At 46.9% G+C, this 18276-nt stretch overlaps 1 protein-coding gene across 1 annotated transcript in view; it reads right to left on the bottom strand.

Annotated features, from left to right (window-relative positions):
- The window catches only part of DNAH8 (dynein axonemal heavy chain 8), a 9979189-nt gene that overhangs the window by 280980 nt on the left and 9679933 nt on the right, over positions 1–18276 (bottom strand). The window contains exon 87 of the mRNA XM_069236651.1: positions 7353–7505. Coding sequence (XP_069092752.1) covers positions 7353–7505 — 153 coding nt within the window. The remainder of the gene's footprint in view (positions 1–7352; positions 7506–18276) is intronic.

Genomic DNA, 18276 nt, shown 5'->3' with positions numbered 1-18276 from the left:
CTCTCTGCACCAGAAGCTCCGAAGAAATCTCCCGTGGGTCGACGGAATCTTCCCCCTGCAACCGCAGGCACCAAAAAGCTGCATTTCCGGTCCCTTGGGTCTCCTCTCAGCACGACGAGCGAGGTCCCTCGAATCCAGCGACACCGTCCAAGTGACCCCCACAGTCCAGTGACTCTTCAGCCCAAGTTTGGTGGAGGTAAGTCCTTGCCTCACCTCGCTGGGCTGCATTGCTGGGAACCGCGACTTTGCAAGCTTCTCCGGCCCCTGTGCACTTCCGGCGGAAATCCTTCGTGCACAGCCAAGCCTGGGTCCACGGCACTCTAACCTGCATTGCACGACTTTCTAAGTTGGTCTCCGGCGACGTGGGACTCCTTTGTGCAACTTCGGCGAGCACCGTTTCACGCATCCTCGTAGTGCCTGTTTCTGGCACTTCTCCGGGTGCTACCTGCTTCAGTGAGGGCTCCTTGTCTTGCTCGACGTCCCCTCTCTCTGCAGGTCCAATTTGCGACCTCCTGGTCCCTCCTGGGCCCCAGCAGCGTCCAAAAACGCCAAACGCACGATTTGCGTGTAGCAAGGCTTGTTGGCGTCCATCCGGCGGGAAAACACTTCTGCACGACTCTCCAAGGCGTGGGGGATCCATCCTCCAAAGGGGAAGTCTCTAGCCCTTGTCGTTCCTGCAGTATTCACAGTTCTTCAGCCTAGTAAGAGCTTCTTTGCACCAACCGCTGGCATTTCTTGGGCATCTGCCCATCTCCGAGCTGCTTGTGACTTTTGGACTTGGTCCCCTTGTTCCACAGGTACCTTCAGACAGGAATCCATCGTTGTTGCATTGCTGATTTGTGTTTTCCTTGCATTCTCCCTCTAACACGACTATTTTGTCCTTAGGGGAACTTTAGTGCACTTTGCACTCACTTTTCAGGGTCTTGGGGAGGGTTATTTTTCTAACTCTCACTATTTTCTAATAGTCCCAGCGACCCTCTACAAGGTCACATAGGTTTGGGGTCCATTCGTGGTTCGCATTCCACTTCTGGAGTATATGGTTTGTGTTGCCCCTATCCCTATGTTTCCCCATTGCATCCTATTGTAACTATACATTGTTTGCACTGTTTTCTAAGACTATACTGCATATTTTTGCTATTGTGTATATATATCTTGTGTATATTTCCTATCCTCTCACTGAGGGTACACTCTAAGATACTTTGGCATATTGTCATAAAAATAAAGTACCTTTATTTTTAGTATAACTGTGTAATTGTGTTTTCTTATGATATTGTGCATATGACACTAAGTGGTACTGTAGTAGCTTCACACGTCTCCTAGTTCAGCCTGAGCTGCTTTGCTAAGCTACCATTATCTATCAGCCTAAGCTGCTAGACACCCTATACACTAATAAGGGATAACTGGGCCTGGTGCAAGGTGCAAGTACCCCTTGGTACTCACTACAAGCCAGTCCAGCCTCCTACAGTGATCATATGCAAGTTTGGACAGATCAACATTTTGGCCTCTGCCAGACATTTTTACAGAGAGTTAAAGTGATAGAAAAAGAGAAAAAAGTTTGTCAGAGCTTTTAGAAAGACAGGGAAAAAAACTTTTAAAACTTTTTAGAACTTTTTAGCAAGTTTAGAAGTACTTTTCAGCACTTTAGAAAAGAGTGAAAAGAGGAAATGCAAAACTTTTTAGTTATGTGTACACACACTGAACTTGTTTTGTATATTTTTCTCTTATGAAAAGTACAATGACAAGAGTGGTAAGTAGTCTCAAAGCACTTATCCCACCGCTGCACAACCAATGTAGGAGGCTGGACTGGCTTGTAGTGAGTACCAAGGGGTACTTGCACCTTGCACCAGGCCCAGTTATCCCTTATTAGTGTATAGGGTGTCTAGCAGCATAGGCTGATAGATAATGGTAGCTTAGCAGAGGAGCTTAGGCTGAACTAGGAGACGAGTGAAGCTCCTACAGTACAACAAGTGTCACTTGCACAATATCATAAGAAAACACAATACACAGTTATACTAAAAATAAAGGTATTTTATTTTTATGACAATATGCCAAAGTATCTCAGAGTGTACCCTCAGTGAGAGGATAGGAAATATACACAAGATATATGTACACAATACCAAAAATATGCAGTATAGTCTTAGAAAACAGTGCAAACAATGTATAGTAACAATAGGATGCAATGGGGACACAGAGGGATAGGGGCAACACAAACCATATACTCCAAAAGTGGAATGCGAACCACGAATGGACCCCAAACCTATGTGACCTTGTAGAGGGTCGCTGGGACTATTAGAAAATAGTGAGAGTTAGAAAAATAACCCTCCCAAGACCCTGAAAAGTGAGTGCAAAGTGCACTGAAGTTCCCCAAAGGACAAAGAAGTCGTGATAGGGGAATAATGCAGGAAAGACACAAACCAACAATGCAACAACGATGGATTTCCAATCTAGGGTACCTGTGGAACAAGGGGACAAAGTCCAAAAGTCACAAGCAAGTCGGAGATGGGCAGATGCCCAGGAAATGCCAGCTGTGGGTGCAAAGAAGCTTCTACTGGACAGAAGAAGCGGAGATTTCTGCAGGAACGAAAAGGGCTAGAGACTTTCCCTTTGGTGGACGGATCCCTCTCGCCGTGGAGAGTCGTGCAGAAGTATTTTCCCGCCGAAAGAACGCCAACAAGCCTTGCTAGCTGCAAATCGCGCGGTTAGCGTTTTTGGATGCTGCTATGGCCCAGGAGGGACCAGGATGTCGCAAATTGCGTCAGGAGAGAGAGAGGACGTCGAGCAAGACAAGGAGCCCTCTCAGCAGCAGGTAGCACCCAGAGAAGTGCCAGAAACAGGCACTACAAGGATGCGTGAAACAGTGCTCACCCGAAGTTGCACAAAGGAGTCCCACGTCGCCGGAGACCAATTTAGAAAGTCGTGCAATGCAGGTTAGAGTGCCGTGGACCCAGGCTTGGCTGTGCACAAAGGATTTATGCCGGAAGTGCACAGGAGCCGGAGTAGTTGCAAAAGACGCGGTTTCCAACAATGCAGTCTGGCGTGGGGAGGCAATGGCTTACCTCCACCAAACTTGGACTGAAGAGTCACTGGACTGTGGGAGTCACTTGGACAGAGTTGCTGGATTCAAGGGACCTCGCTCGTCATGCTGAGAGGAGACCCAAGGGACTGGTAATGCAGCTTTTTGGTGCCTGCGGTTGCAGGGGGAAGATTCCGTCGACCCACAGGAGATTTCTTCGGAGCTTCTAGTGCAGAGAGGAGGCAGTCTACCCCCACAGCATGCACCACCAGGAAAACAGTCGAGAAGGCGGCAGGATCAGCGTTACAGAGTTGCAGTAGTCGTCTTTGCTACTATGTTGCAGTTTTGCAGGCTTCCAGCGCGGTCAGCAGTCGATTCCTTGGCAGAAGGTGAAGAGAGAGATGCAGAGGAACTCTGATGAGCTCTTGCTTTCGTTATCTAAAGTTTCCCCAGAGACAGAGACCCTAAATAGCCAGAAAAGAGGGTTTGGCTACCTAGGAGAGAGGATAGGCTAGCAACACCTGAAGGAGCCTATCAGAAGGAGTCTCTGACGTCACCTGGTGGCACTGGCCACTCAGAGCAGTCCAGTGTGCCAGCAGCACCTCTGTTTCCAAGATGGCAGAGGTCTGGAGCACACTGGAGGAGCTCTGGACACCTCCCAGGGAAGGTGCAGGTCAGGGGAGATGTCACTCCCCTTTCCTTTGTCCAGTTTCGCGCCAGAGCAGGGCTAAGGGGTCCCTGAACCGGTGTAGACTGGCTTATGCAGAAATGGGCACCAAAAGTGCCCATGAAAGCATTTCCAGAGGCTGGGGGAGGCTACTCCTCCCCTGCCTTCACACCATTTTCCAAAGGGAGAGGGTGTAACACCCTCTCTCAGAGGAAGTCCTTTGTTCTGCCATCCTGGGACAAGCCTGGCTTGACCCCAGGAGGGCAGAAACCTGTCTGAGGGGTTGGCAGCAGCAGCAGCTGCAGTGAAACCCCAGGAAAGGCAGTTTGGCAGTGCCAGGGTCTGTGCTACAGACCACTGGGATCATGGGATTGTGCCAACTATGCCAGGATGGCATAGAGGGGGCAATTCCATGATCATAGACATGTTACATGGCCATATTCGGCGTTACCATTGTGAAGCTACATATAGGTAGTGACCTATATGTAGTGCACGCGTGTAATGGTGTCCCCGCACTCAGAAAGTCCGGGGAAATGGCCCTGAACAATGTGGGGGCACCTTGGCTAGTGCCAGGGTGCCCTCACACTAAGTAACTTTGCACCTAACCTTTACCAGGTAAAGGTTAGACATATAGGTGACTTATAAGTTACTTAAGTGCAGTGGTAAATGGCTGTGAAATAACGTGGACGTTATTTCACTCAGGCTGCAGTGGCAGGCCTGTGTAAGAATTGTCAGAGCTCCCTATGGGTGGCAAAAGAAATGCTGCAGCCCATAGGGATCTCCTGGAACCCCAATACCCTGGGTACCTCAGTACCATATACTAGGGAATTATAAGGGTGTTCCAGTAAGCCAATGTAAATTGGTAAAATTGGTCACTAGCCTGTTAGTGACAATTTTAAAGCAATGAGAGAGCATAACCACTGAGGTTCTGGTTAGCAGAGCCTCAGTGAGACAGTTAGGCACCACACAGGGAACACATACATATAGGCCACAACCTTATGAGCACTGGGGTCCTGACTAGCAGGGTCCCAGTGACACATAACAAACATACTGAAAACATAGGGTTTTCACTATGAGCACTGGGTCCTGGCTAGCAGGATCCCAGTGAGACAGTAAAAACACCCTGACATACTCACAAACAGGCCAAAAGTGGGGTAACAAGGCTAGAAAGAGGCTACTTTCTCACAGTGGTTGAATAAATAAAGGAGGTCATCTTTGATTTCGGGGGGAATGCCAAGAGGAATTTTCTCCCTTTTATCTTTGTTTTTATTTTTATGTTTATTTTCTTTTGGATTGTGTAAATACATTTTGAATATGTGGTATATGTTAGTTGATCTAGAGCTGTGCACAATGTAAGGTATGAGTTAACACCTTCAAATTAGAAAAATGTGTTAAAGTAGTTATATCAAAGAAATTATGTTAATTAACAATATGACTTCTATACATATGTCTTCATCACAGGAGCAGTTGGATCCACAAGTGTGGAGCTTGTGAAGACATCGCAGTAGATTGGGAAGTCCAGGAAGGTAAAACCCATATCTGGGCACTTTGGGATTTGTAGATTCTTTGGTCCTGAAGAAAGCCTATCACCCTTTTGGGTAAGAGTGGGCTGAAACATGTCGACCTGACCTGATACCTGTGAAGGACATGTAATTTGTTCCTATCACATTATATCTGTTTTCAAACATACCTTACCCCAGCAATAGCAAAGTTGGATTGTAGCTGAGTGATAGAAGCATTTTAGATCACTTTCTCACTTTCACTGAACTTTTTAGTATTTTTGTTCATGGATCCCTAATAGTTTCCTGGACTTATGTGGAAACTATCCCCATGGTTTGGGGAAGGAAGAGACCCCCATGATGATGCTGTTAGCTATGAGTAAACCGAGTAATAATATACTTGTGGCAGACAATAGCTGGCAAGGGCCTCCCAAAAGAAACTAGAGGGACTCCTTGAAATAATATAAACAAAGTAATTATTTTTCTAACAATGAGTCTGGAGTTTCTTCTTGAGTGTGTGTCTCATTTATTGTCTCAATGAGTATAACAAATGCTTAGCACCACCCTCTGATAAGACTAACTGCTCATCCACACTACAACAAAAGAGAACTTTTGGGATTGTCCCTTTTAACCCTGTAAACCAATAAGGGTTGCCTGGACTATCTGCAAAGTATCCCTTTACATTGGGTACACTACACAGATAGCCAGCTTCCTCCAAAGACGATTTTAATGTATGTTTAAAAAGTGAATGTTTCCCATAGGTTGTTTGTGGCTGCTGTCATCTCCTTGTGCCGTCCACATCATTTGTGCTTTGAAACATTGTCCTTTTTTATGTTTGAGACAATAGCCCAGATTTACTAAGGTTTTTACTCAGGTTTGCATTGTTTGTTAATGGAGAGCCGATGCACAATCCTTTTTGGGATTTACAAACCAACACAAACTAGTATTTGTGTTGGTTTTTAAGAAAAAGTAACGCAAACCAGCGCAAAGTTCTGCTTTGCGTTACTCTGTGTCAAGGGGGCGTGCTTTGGGCAGTACATGGGGGTTCCCATGCAAATACCCATGGTTTGCGATGCAAAACCCTACCTACTAACAATAGTAGACAGGGTTTTGAGCCAAACAATAATGCCACTTGAAAGAATACGTTAAAAAGAGAAATGCTTTTATTTCTCCTTTTGTTTCCGACTTGCATGTGTGCTGCACTGTACAGCACTGTACAGCAAACATGCAAAGCTGGTAATAATTTACAGCTTATCTAGACATTGTATTTTGTACTGAAAGGGTATTCTTTGCTAAACTCATGCAAACACCCTTGCACCAAGGTGCAAAGGTGTGTGCGTGGCGCACGGCAGCCTGCGTGTGCACTAGTGATAGTGATAGGGGAGGAGACTGCCATATCTTTGTAGATATGGTGCTTTCCTGCTCTTTACCTGTCCTGCAACTTGGGTGCTGCTCTGCGTTGTGTGAGAGGTACGTAAATCTGGGCCAATGAGCTAATAACTAGAGTATCAAGTGATTTCACACACTAAGCCACCTGCCAGGGCCATATTGACTGGCAAAGCAGCCTTAGAAACCTGAACTTTTTTGTAAGACAGCCAGACTGATTTTTATTTGTTAGTTGGTACATCCTGTACAAGTAAGGGTTGACGCGAAAAACACGTTCATCCTTCCACAGCAGGTTACTGCAAATATTTTTAATCCATGAAAAAAATGTAATTTGTTGACTCCAATCGAGTTTTAATTTGACTGTCACATAATGTAGATTTGCACTTTTACGGTTCTGCTACAGATTAAAAACAAAGGCTTCCCCTGCATGCCGCCCCGTCATCACGTTTTGACTTGTGGCCACCTTAAGGGGAGGAAAACCCTCCTAAAGTCCATAGGAGTGCAATACACGCACTCTTTCAGAAGAAGCACACAACTTCTGCCCAATCAAATTGTGTACTACTGCTTCCCAGTATGTAGGCGGAGCCAAAATACTTTGTTGGTGATTTTCAAATAGCTGTCTGACGATAGCTGCGCTGTCCAACCAGACCACAAAAAGTAGCAACACAGGGATAGCATATTCGTGACGAGAATAAACTGTAAAAAAAAGTGTGCAGGAGATCATCCAAGCCATCTCCCTCACCTTAAAAGTACAACTCTTGCAGATTGAAGCTGTATTAATCCTTACCTCGCTCATGATAATGGTTCCTTCAATGGCTAATTTAAGGTCACTCAGACTGCTTCGAACCAGCGAGATGACCTTTTGCATTCTGTCAATTTCTTGCCGAAGAAAAATATTCATAGAGTTTAGAGGCCCCATTTTCTGAAGACGAGCTTTCACCTGGAAAAAGAGCAAATGTACAATAGTTATACATTTCAGCCTCCTTTTCATGATATCAAACGACCTGTGCAATAGTACAGCATGACATTGGACAAGGAGAACAACGTACAAGGCCATTTTCATAGAGAAATGTTTTTTCTGTCACTGAAAGTCGCTCCTCTGTTTTTTAGGGTCGAACCTGCGTTGCATGCGCTCGCGCATGCGTATCACAGCGAGACGATTTAGTGTTTAGATAAGGGCTCGGAGCCCTGTCGACATCGCGTCAGTGTTTGTGATTGGTTTGTGGGCTTGCCTAATAAAATCTGCTTGCTTTCATTAGTCGAAGGCATGCATACGTCATGCCTTTTCCGGTGGCTAGCCCTCCTCGAGCGCATCAACCAAGTACAGAAAACATGCGAGGCTCGCTGTTTTCTGTCCGGCTCGTGGACTACTTTTTCTCTAATTTACTAGGGCGATTTCGCTTGGCAGAAGTCGAGCGCTTTACATAGTTAATTGCACTTTTTAGGGTTACGTACATAAATGCACTTTTGCCATAGGTGAAAAGTCGGGTTAGGAGGTTGCAACGCTATTAGCTCTAACATGAGTAAACGCGAGACCCGTTGCATTGCAAATGCTTGTTTCTTCCTGTTATCGTTACATGGTGTGTTTAAGTTAATTAGGGGTGAAATAAGCGAAAGACGTGTGGATGATTAGTAGAGGCATGGATACGCCTTTAAACTGAAGAAAAGACAAATGTCTCTTCTTTCCAACCCCCACACAGCAGGCTCTCAACCTTCACCAGGCACTGGAGGCAAGGCCCACAGGACGTGGCAACTGAGATGTTGGACAATATAGAGACTTTCAGACAAACTCACCTTATCGGCAGATCACAACCTCTCTCTCTATCCTTATTAGATCATCTTCATGATATCCCTCTTAATGTTTTTATCAAACTCACAGATAAAGTATATGATCTTGAACCCATGAAATGTGTCACACGTTGTAGGATGGTTACCAGTGTTAAGGTCCTCTGCCATATTTGGCATTTAACCCTTAATATTCAATAGAGAAGCCACCAAATGGTTCACATTTTTTAAATCAAGCCTCAGTAGGGAATCTGACCATGCCAATATTGTCGCTTACTTTGCTTAAGTGATGGTTTAATATGATGCTGTTGCATAAACTACAACTTTGGTGTAGTACTAGTAGGTGTGATTTCCTACACACGGGTGAGATGAGTGAACTTGGTTCAATCCACAAATGATGAATGTTAAAGACAGGTTATTTCATCCCCGCAAAACACTATTCAATTTGTAACTGAAAACAGAAGTATTGTTTTTGGGTTACTAACAATCCCTATGAAGAGTCAGGGGCACCATGGTAACAGTAACAATCCTATTTCGATATTCATTGTATACACACTCCACTACGAAGAATGAACACTTTTCACTTGGCATGAGCATCATCTAGTATTGTGAAACAAGTCTCTGAGGGCATGGCGAAACAAGTTTGTGGGGGAATTCTCTCTACAGTAACTTGTTAGTTTTAAAGCTGCTCTTAGATTACTTGTTTCTAGAATTCTGCGCCATCTTTTATGGCACAAAGCACTTTTGTTCATTGCACCTTGTACTCGTCTGTTACAGCGGGCGGGCGCCATTTTTGCACTTTCTGGGGATACCTTCTAGTCTCCAGGAAAGAAAACTATTAAAGGACTGTAGGAAAGTACCATCTTGCCTGGCATGTTACCCCCATTTTTCACTGTATATATGTTGTTTTAGTTGTATGTGTCACTGGGACCCTGCTAGTCAGGGCCCCAGTGCTCATAAGTGTGCCTGAATGTGTTACCTGTGTTATGACTAACTGTCTCACTGAGGCTCTGCTAATCAGAACCTCAGTGGTTATGCTCTCTCATTTCTTTCAAATTGTCACTAACAGGCTAGTGACCAATTTTACCAATTTACATTGGCTTACTGGAACACCCTTATAATTCCCTAGTATATGGTACTGAGGTACCCAGGGTATTGGGGTTCCAGGAGATCCCTATGGGCTGCATCATTTATTTTGCCACCCATAGGGAGCTCTGACAATTCTTACACAGGCCTGCCACTGCAGCCTGAGTGAAATAACATCCACGTTATTTCACAGCCATTTTACACTGCACTTAAGTAACTTATAAGTCACCTATATGTCTAACCTTTACCTAGTAAAGGTTGGGTGCTAAGTTACTTAGTGTGAGGGCACCCTGGCACTAGCCAAGGTGCCCCCACATTGTTCAGGGCCAATTCCCCGGACTTTGTGAGTGCGGGGACACCATTACACGCGTGCACTACATATAGGTCACTACCTATATGTAGCTTCACAATGGTAACTCCGAATATGGCCATGTAATATGTCTATGATCATGGAATTGCCCCCTCTATGCCATCCTGGCATAGTTGGCACAATCCCATGATCCCAGTGGTCTGTAGCACAGACCCTGGTACTGCCAAACTGCCTTTCCCGGGGTTTCACTGCAGCTGCTGCTGCTGCCAACCCCTCAGACAGGCAACTGCCCTCCTGGGGTCCAGCCAGGCCTCGCCCAGGATGGTAGAACAAAGGACTTCCTCTGAGAGAGGGTGTTACACCCTCTCCCTTTGGAAAATGGTGTGAAGGCAGGGGAGGAGTAGCCTCCCCCAGCCTCTGGAAATGCTTTCATGGGCACACATTGTGCCCATTTCTGCATAAGCCAGTCTACACCGGTTCAGGGACCCCTTAGCCCTGCTCTGGCGCGAAACTGGACAAAGGGAAGGGGAGTGACCACTCCCCTGACCTGTACCTCCCCTGGGAGGTGCCCAGAGCTCCTCCAGTGTGCTCCAGACCTCTGCCATCTTGGAAACAGAGGTGCTGCTGGCACACTGGACTGCTCTGAGTGGCCAGTGCCATCAGGTGACGTCAGAGACTCCTTCTGATAGGCTTCTTCAGGTGTTGCTAGCCTATCCTCTCTCCTAGGTAGCTAAACCCTCTTTTCTGGCTATTTAGGGTCTCTGTCTCTTGGGATTCCTTAGATAACGAATGCAAGAGCTCATCCGAGTTCCTCTGCATCTCTCTCTTCACCTTCTGCCAAGGAATTGACTGCTGACCGCGCTGGAAGCCTGCAAAACTGCAACATAGTAGCGAAGACGACTACTGCAACTCTGTAACGCTGATCCTGCCGCCTTCTCAACTGTTTTCCTGCTTGTGCATGCTGTGGGGGTAGTCTGCCTCCTCTCTGCACTAGAAGCTCCGAAGAAATCTCCCGTGGGTCGACGGAATCGTCCCCCTGCAACCGCAGGCACCAAAGAACTGCATCACCGGTACCTTGGGTCTCCTCTCAGCACAACGAGCGAGGTCCCTTGAATCCAGCAACTCTGTCCAAGTGACTCCCACAGTCCAGTGACTCTTCAGTCCAAGTTTGGTGGAGGTAAGTCCTTGCCTCCCCACGCCAGACTGCATTGCTGGGAACCGCGACTTTTGCAGCTACTCCGGCCTCCGTGCACTTCCGGCGGAAATCCTTTGTGCACAGTCCAGCCTGGGTCCACGGCACTCTAACCTGCATTGCACGACCTCCTAAGTTGTTCTCCGGCGACGTGGGACTCCTTTGTGCGACTTTGGGTGAGCACCATTTCACGCATCCTCGTAGTGCCTGTTTCTGGCACTTCTGCGGGTGCTGCCTGCTGCTGAGAGGGCTCCTTGTCTTGCTTGATGCCCCCTCTGTCCCCTGACGCAATTGGCGACATCCTGGTCCCTACTGGGCCACAGCAGCATCCAAAAACACTAACTGCATGATTTGCAGCTAGCAAGGCTTGTTGGTGGTATTTCGGCGGGAAAACACTTCTGCACGACTCTCCACGGCGTGAGGGATCCGTCCTCCAAAGGGGAAGTCTCTAGCCCTTGTCGTTCTTGCAGAAACCTATGCTTCCACTGTCCAGTAGCAGCATCTTTGCACCCACAGCTGGCATTTCCTGGGCATCTGCCCATCTCCGACTTGCTTGTGACTTTTGGACTTGGTCCCCTTGTTCCACAGGTACCCTCGACTGGAAATCCATTGTTGTTGCATTGTTGGTTTGTGTCTTTCCTGCAGAATTCCCCTATCACGACTTCTATGTCCTTTGGGGAACTTTAGTGCACTTTGCACTCACTTTTCAGTGTCTTGGGGTGGGCTATTTTTCTAACCCTTACTATTTTCTAATAGTCCCAGCGACCCTCTACAAGGTCACATAGGTTTGGGGTCCATTCGTGGTTCGCATTCCACTTTTGGAGTATATGGTTTGTGTTGCCCCTATCCCTATGTGTCCCCATTGCATCCTATTGTAACTATACATTGTTTGCACTGTTTTCTAATACTATTACTGCATATTTTGGTATTGTGTACATATATCTTGTGTATATTTGCTATCCTCATACTGAGGGTACTCACTGAGATACTTTTGGCATATTGTCATAAAAATAAAGTACCTTTATTTTTAGTATATCTGTGTATTGTGTTTTCTTATGATATTGTGCATATGACACTAAGTGGTACTGTGGGAGCTTCACTCGTCTCCTAGTTCAGCCTAAGCTGCTCTGCTAAGCTACCATTATCTATCAGCCTATGCTGCTAGACACCCTATACACTAATACGGGATAACTGGGCCTGGTGCAAGGTGCAAGTACCCCTAGGTACTCACTACAAGCCAGTCCAGCCTCCTACTTTGGTGGCAGCGGTGGGATAAGTGCTTTGAGACTACTTACCACTCTTGTCATTGTACTTTTCATAAGAGAAAAATATACAAAACAAGTTCAGTGTATGTACACCTAACCAAAAAGTTTTGCAGTTCTTTTCTCACCTCTTTTCTAAAGTGCTGAAAAGTACCTCTAAACTTTCTAAAAGTTCTTAAAAGTTTAAAAAGTTTTTTTTTCTACCTTTCTAAAAGTTCTGAAAACTTTTTTCTCTTTTTCTATCACTTAAACTCTTTCTAAAAATGTCTGGCACAGGCCAAAATGTTGATCTGTCCAAACTTGCATATGACTGTAGGAAAGTACCATCTTCCCTGGCATGTTACCCCCATTTTTCACTGTATATATGTTGTTTTAGTTGTATGTGTCACTGGGACCCTGTTCTCCAGGGCCCCAGTGCTCATAAGTGTGCCTGAATGTGTTACCTGTGTAGTGACTAAGGGGGTGATTCTGACCGCGGCGGACGGCGGTCGCCGCCCGCCACGCGGTTCCCGCCGAAAGACCGCTCCGCGGTCAAAAGACCGCGGCGGTCATTCTGGCTTTCCCACTGGGCTGGCGGGCGACCGCCGAAAGTCCGCCCGCCAGCCCAGCGGGAAACACCCTTCCCACGAGGACGCCGGCTCAGAATTGAGCCGGCGGAGTGGGAAGGTGCGACGGGTGCAGTTGCACCCGTCGCGAATTTCAGTGTCTGCTAGGCAGACACTGAAATTCTTTTTGGGGCCCTCTTACGGGGGCCCCGCGGCACCCCCTACCGCCATCCTGTTCCCGGCGGGAGAACCGCCAGGAACTGGATGGCGGTAGGGGGTGTCAGAATCCCCATGGCGGCGGAGCGCGCTCCGCCGCCATGGAGGATTCTCAAGGGCAGCGGAAAGTCGGCGGGACACCGCCGACTTTCCGTTTCTGGCCGCGGCTGAACCGCCGCGGTCAGAATGCCCAGCGGTGCACCGCCAGCCTGTTGGCGGTGCTACCGCCGACCTCCGCCATGGCGGTAATTACCGCCAGGGTCAGAATGACCCCCTAACTGTCTCACTGAGGCTCTGCTAACCAGAACCTCAGTGGTTATGCTCTCTCATTTCTTTCAAATTGTCACTAACAGGCTAGTGACCAATTTTACCAATTTACATTGGCTTACTGGAACACCCTTATAATTCCCTAGTATATGGTACTGAGGTACCCAGGGTATTGGGGTTCCAGGAGATCCCTATGGGTTGCAGCATTTCTTTTGCCACCCATAGGGAGCTCTGACAATTCTTACACAGGCCTGCCACTGCAGCCTGAGTTAAATAACGTCCACGTTATTTCACAGCCATTTTACACTGCACTTAAGTAACTTATAAGTCACCTATATGTCTAACCTTTACCTGGTAAAGGTTAGGTGCAAAGTTACTTAGTGTGAGGGCACCCTGGCACTAGCCAAGGTGCCCCCACATTGTTCAGGGCCAATTCCCCGGGCTTTGTGAGTGCGGGGACACCATTACACGCGTGCACTACATATAGGTCACTACCTATATGTAGCTTCACAATGGTAACTCCGAAAATGGCCATGTAACATGTCTATGATCATGGAATTGCCCCCTCTATGCCATCCTGGCATAGTTGGCACAATCCCATGATCCCAGTGGTCTGTAGCACAGACCCTGGTACTGCCTGTAGGAAAGTACCATCTTGCCTGGCATGTTACCCCCATTTTTCACTGTATATATGTTGTTTTAGTTGTATGTGTCACTGGGACCCTGGTAACCCAGGGCCCCAGTGCTCATAAGTGTGCCTGAATGTGTTACCTGTGTAGTGACTAACTGTCTCACTGAGGCTCTGCTAATCAGAACCTCAATGGTTATGCTCTCTCATTTCTTTCCAAATTGTCACTAACAGGCTAGTGACCATTTTTACCAATTTACATTGGCTTACTGGAACACCCTTATAATTCCCTAGTATATGGTACTGAGGTACCCAGGGTATTGGGGTTCCAGGAGATCCCTATGGGCTGCAGCATTTCTTTTGCCACCCATAGGGAGCTCTGACAATCCTTACACAGGCCTGCCACTGCAGCCTGAGTGAAATAACGTCCACGTTATTTCACAGCCATTTTACACTGCACTTAAGTAACTTATAAGTCACCTATATGTCTAACCTTTACCTGGTAAAGGTTAGGTGCAAAGTTACTTAGTGTGAGGGCACCCTGGCACTAGCCAAGGTGCCCCCACATTGTTCAGAGCCAATTCCCTGAACTTTGTGAGTGCGGGGACACCATTACACGCGTGCACTACATATAGGTCACTACCTATATGTAGCTTCACAATGGTAACTCCGAATATGGCCATGTAACATGTCTATGATCATGGAATTGCCCCCTCTATGCCATTCTGGCATAGTTGGCACAATCCCATGATCCCAGTGGTCTGTAGCACAGACCCTGGTACTGCCAAACTGCCCTTCCTGGGGTTTCACTGCAGCTGCTGCTGCTGCCAACCCCTCAGACAGGCAGCTGCCCTCCTGGGGTCCAGCCAGGCCTGGCCCAGGATGGCAGAACAAAGAACTTCCTCTGAGAGAGGGTGTGACACCCTCTCCCTTTGGAAAATGGTGTGAAGGCAGGGGAGGAGTAGCCTCCCCCAGCCTCTGGAAATGCTTTGTTGGGCACAGAGGTACCCAATTCTGCATAAGCCAGTCTACACCGGTTCAGGGACCCCTTAGCCCCTGCTCTGGCGCGAAACTGGACAAAGGAAAGGGGAGTGACCACTCCCCTGACCTGCACCTCCCCTGGGAGGTGTCCAGAGCTCCTCCAGTGTGCTCCAGACCTCTGCCATGTTGGAAACAGAGGTGCTGCTGGCACACTGGACTGCTCTGAGTGGCCAGTGCCACCAGGTGACGTCAGAGACTCCTGCTGATAGGCTCCTTCAGGTGTTAGTAGCCTATCCTCTCTCCTAGGTAGCCAAACCCTCTTTTCTGGCTATTTAGGGTCTCTGTCTCTGGGGAAACTTCAGATAACGAATGAATGAGCTCAGCCGAGTTCCTCTGCATCTCCCTCTTCACCTTCTGATAAGGAATCGACTGCTGACCGCGCTGGAAGCCTGCAAACCTGCAAACCTGCAACATAGTAGCAAAGACGACTACTGCAACTCTGTAACGCTGATCCTGCCGCCTTCTCGACTGTTTTCCTGCTTGTGCATGCTGTGGGGGTAGCCTGCCTCCTCTCTGCACCAGAAGCTCCGAAGAAATCTCCCGTGGGTCGACGGAATCTTCCCCCTGCAACCGCAGATACCAAAAAGCTGCATTACCGGTCCCTTGGGTCTCCTCTCAGCACGACGAGCGATGTCCCTCGAATCCAGCGACTCTGTCCAAGTGACCCCCACAGTCCAGTGACTCTTCAGCCCACGTTTGGTGGAGGTAAGTCCTTGCCTCACCTCGCTGGGCTGCATTGCTGGGAACCGCGACTTTGCAGCTACTCCGGCCCCTGTGCACTTCCGGCGGAAATCCTTTGTGCACAGCCAAGCCTGGGTCCACGGCACTCTAACCTGCATTGCACGACTTTCTAAGTTGGTCTCCGGCGACGTGGGACTCCTTTGTGCAACTTTGGCGAGCACCGTTTCACGCATCCTCGTAGTGCCTGTTTCTGGCACTCCTCCGGGTGCTATCTGCTTCAGTGAGGGCTCTGTGTCTTGCTCGACGTCCCCTCTCTCTTCAGGTCCAATTTGCGACCTCCTGGTCCCTCCTGGGCCCCAGCAGCGTCCAAAAACGCCAAACGCACGATTTGCAGCTAGCAAGGCTTGTTGGCGTTCTTTCAGCGGGAAAACACTTCTGCACAACTCTCCACGGCGAGAGGGATCCGTCCACCAAAGGGGAAGTCTCTAGCCCTTTTCGTTCCTGCAGAAACCTCAGCTTCTTCTGTCCAGTCGAAGCTTCTTTGCACCCGCAGCTGGCATTTCCTGGGCATCTGCCCATCTCCGACTTGCTTGTGACTTTTGGACTTGGTCCGCTTGTTCCACAGGTACCCTAGATTGGAAATCCACAGTTGTTGCATTGCTGGTTTGTGTCTTTCCTGCATTATTCCTCTAACACGACTTCTTTGTCCTTAGGGGAACTTTAGTGCACTTTGCACTCACTTTTCAGGGTCTTGGGGAGGGTTATTTTTCTAACTCTCACTATTTTATAATAGTCCCAGCGACCCTCTACAAGGTCACATAGGTTTGGGGTCCATTCGTGGTTCGCATTCCACTTTTGGAGTATATGGTTTGTGTTGCCCCTATCCCTATGTTTCCCCATTGCATCCTATTGTAACTATACATTGTTTGCACTGTTTTCTAAGACTATACTGCATATTTTTGCTATTGTGTATATATATCTTGTGTATATTTCCTATCCTCTCACTGAGGGTACACTCTAAGATACTTTGGCATATTCTCATAAAAATAAAGTACCTTTATTTTTAGTATAACTGTGTATTGTGTTTTCTTATGATATTGTGCATATGACACTAAGTGGTACTGTAGTAGCTTCACACGTCTCCTAGTTCAGCCTAAGCTGCTCTGCTAAGCTACCATTATCTATCAGCCTAAGCTTCTAGACACCCTATACACTAATAAGGGATAACTGGGTCTGGTGCAAGGTGCAAGTACCCCTTGGTACTCACTACAAGCCAGTCCAGCCTCCTACATTGGTTGTGCAGTGGTGGGATAAGTGCTTGAGACTACTTACCACTCTTGTCATTGTACTTTTCATAAGAGAAAAATATACAAAACAAGGTCAGTGTATATACACATAGCCAAAAAGTTTTGCATTTCCTCTTTTCACTCTTTTCTAAGTGCTGAAAAGTACTTCTAAACTTTCAAAAAGTTCTTAAAAGTTTAAAAAGTTTTTTCTGTCTTTCCAAAAAGTTCTGAAAACTTTTTTCTCTTTTTCTATCACTTTAACTCTCTCTAAAAAATGTCTGGCACAGGCCAAAGTGTTGATCTGTCCAAACTTGCATATGACAACCTTAGCTGGAAAAGAGCAAGGAGTCTCTGTATAGAGAGAGGTTTGAGTGTAGGGAAGAATCCTTCCTTGGAACTGTTACTTAACATGCTTAGAGAACAGGATAAGGCCATAGGTGCCCCATCTGTTGAAAAAGTACCTAATAGTTCCCAATCTGATTCAGGGACTCCCCCAGGAAAAGATTCAGGAAAGAAACTTCCTAGCCTGCCCATTACTAGACAATCTAGCATAGATGGTAATGATGATGAGCCACACCAAATAAATAGTGTTGTCTCACATCATAGCAAAAGCATTTATTCTCACCATACTGGTAGTAATGTTTCTGTAAACCAAGCTGTTAGGGTGGCTTCTGTAAGGGACAGGTCTCCTTCTGTTCATTCCCATCATAGCTCTGTTTCTAGAAATGTCCCTCCCTGTAGGAGGCTGGACTGGCTTGTAGTGAGTACCAAGGGGTACTTGCACCTTGCACCAGGCCCAGTTATCCCTTATTAGTGTATAGGGTGTCTAGCAGCTTAGGCTGATAGATAATGGTAGCTTAGCAAAGCAGCTCAGGCTGAACTAGGAGACGTGTGAAGCTACTACAGTACCACTTAGTGTCATATGCACAATATCATAAGAAAACACAATACACAGTTATACTAAAAATAAAGGTACTTTATTTTTATGACAATATGCCAAAGTATCTTAGAGTGTACCCTCAGTGAGAGGATAGGAAATATACACAAGATATATATACACAATAGCAAAAATATGCAGTATAGTCTTAGAAAACAGTGCAAACAATGTATAATTACAATAGGATGCAATGGGGAAACATAGGGATAGGGGCAACACAAACCATATACTCCAAAAGTGGAATGTGAACACGAATGGACCCCAAACCTATGTGACCTTGTAGAGGGTCGCTGGGACTATTAGAAAATAGTGAGAGTTAGAAAAATAACCCTCCCCAAGACCCTGAAAAGTGAGTGCAAAGTGCACCAAAGTTCCCCTAAGGACAAAATAGTCGTGTTAGAGGGAAAATGCAAGGAAAACACAAATCAGCAATGCAACAACGATGGATTCCTGTCTGAAGGTACCTGTGGAACAA

This window comes from Pleurodeles waltl, chromosome 5 (assembly GCF_031143425.1).
Source record: "Pleurodeles waltl isolate 20211129_DDA chromosome 5, aPleWal1.hap1.20221129, whole genome shotgun sequence".
In the NCBI taxonomy this organism is placed as follows: domain Eukaryota; kingdom Metazoa; phylum Chordata; class Amphibia; order Caudata; family Salamandridae; genus Pleurodeles; species Pleurodeles waltl.
The sequence above is the reverse complement of the archived record's forward strand: the minus strand, read 5'-3'. Positions and strand labels throughout refer to the sequence as shown.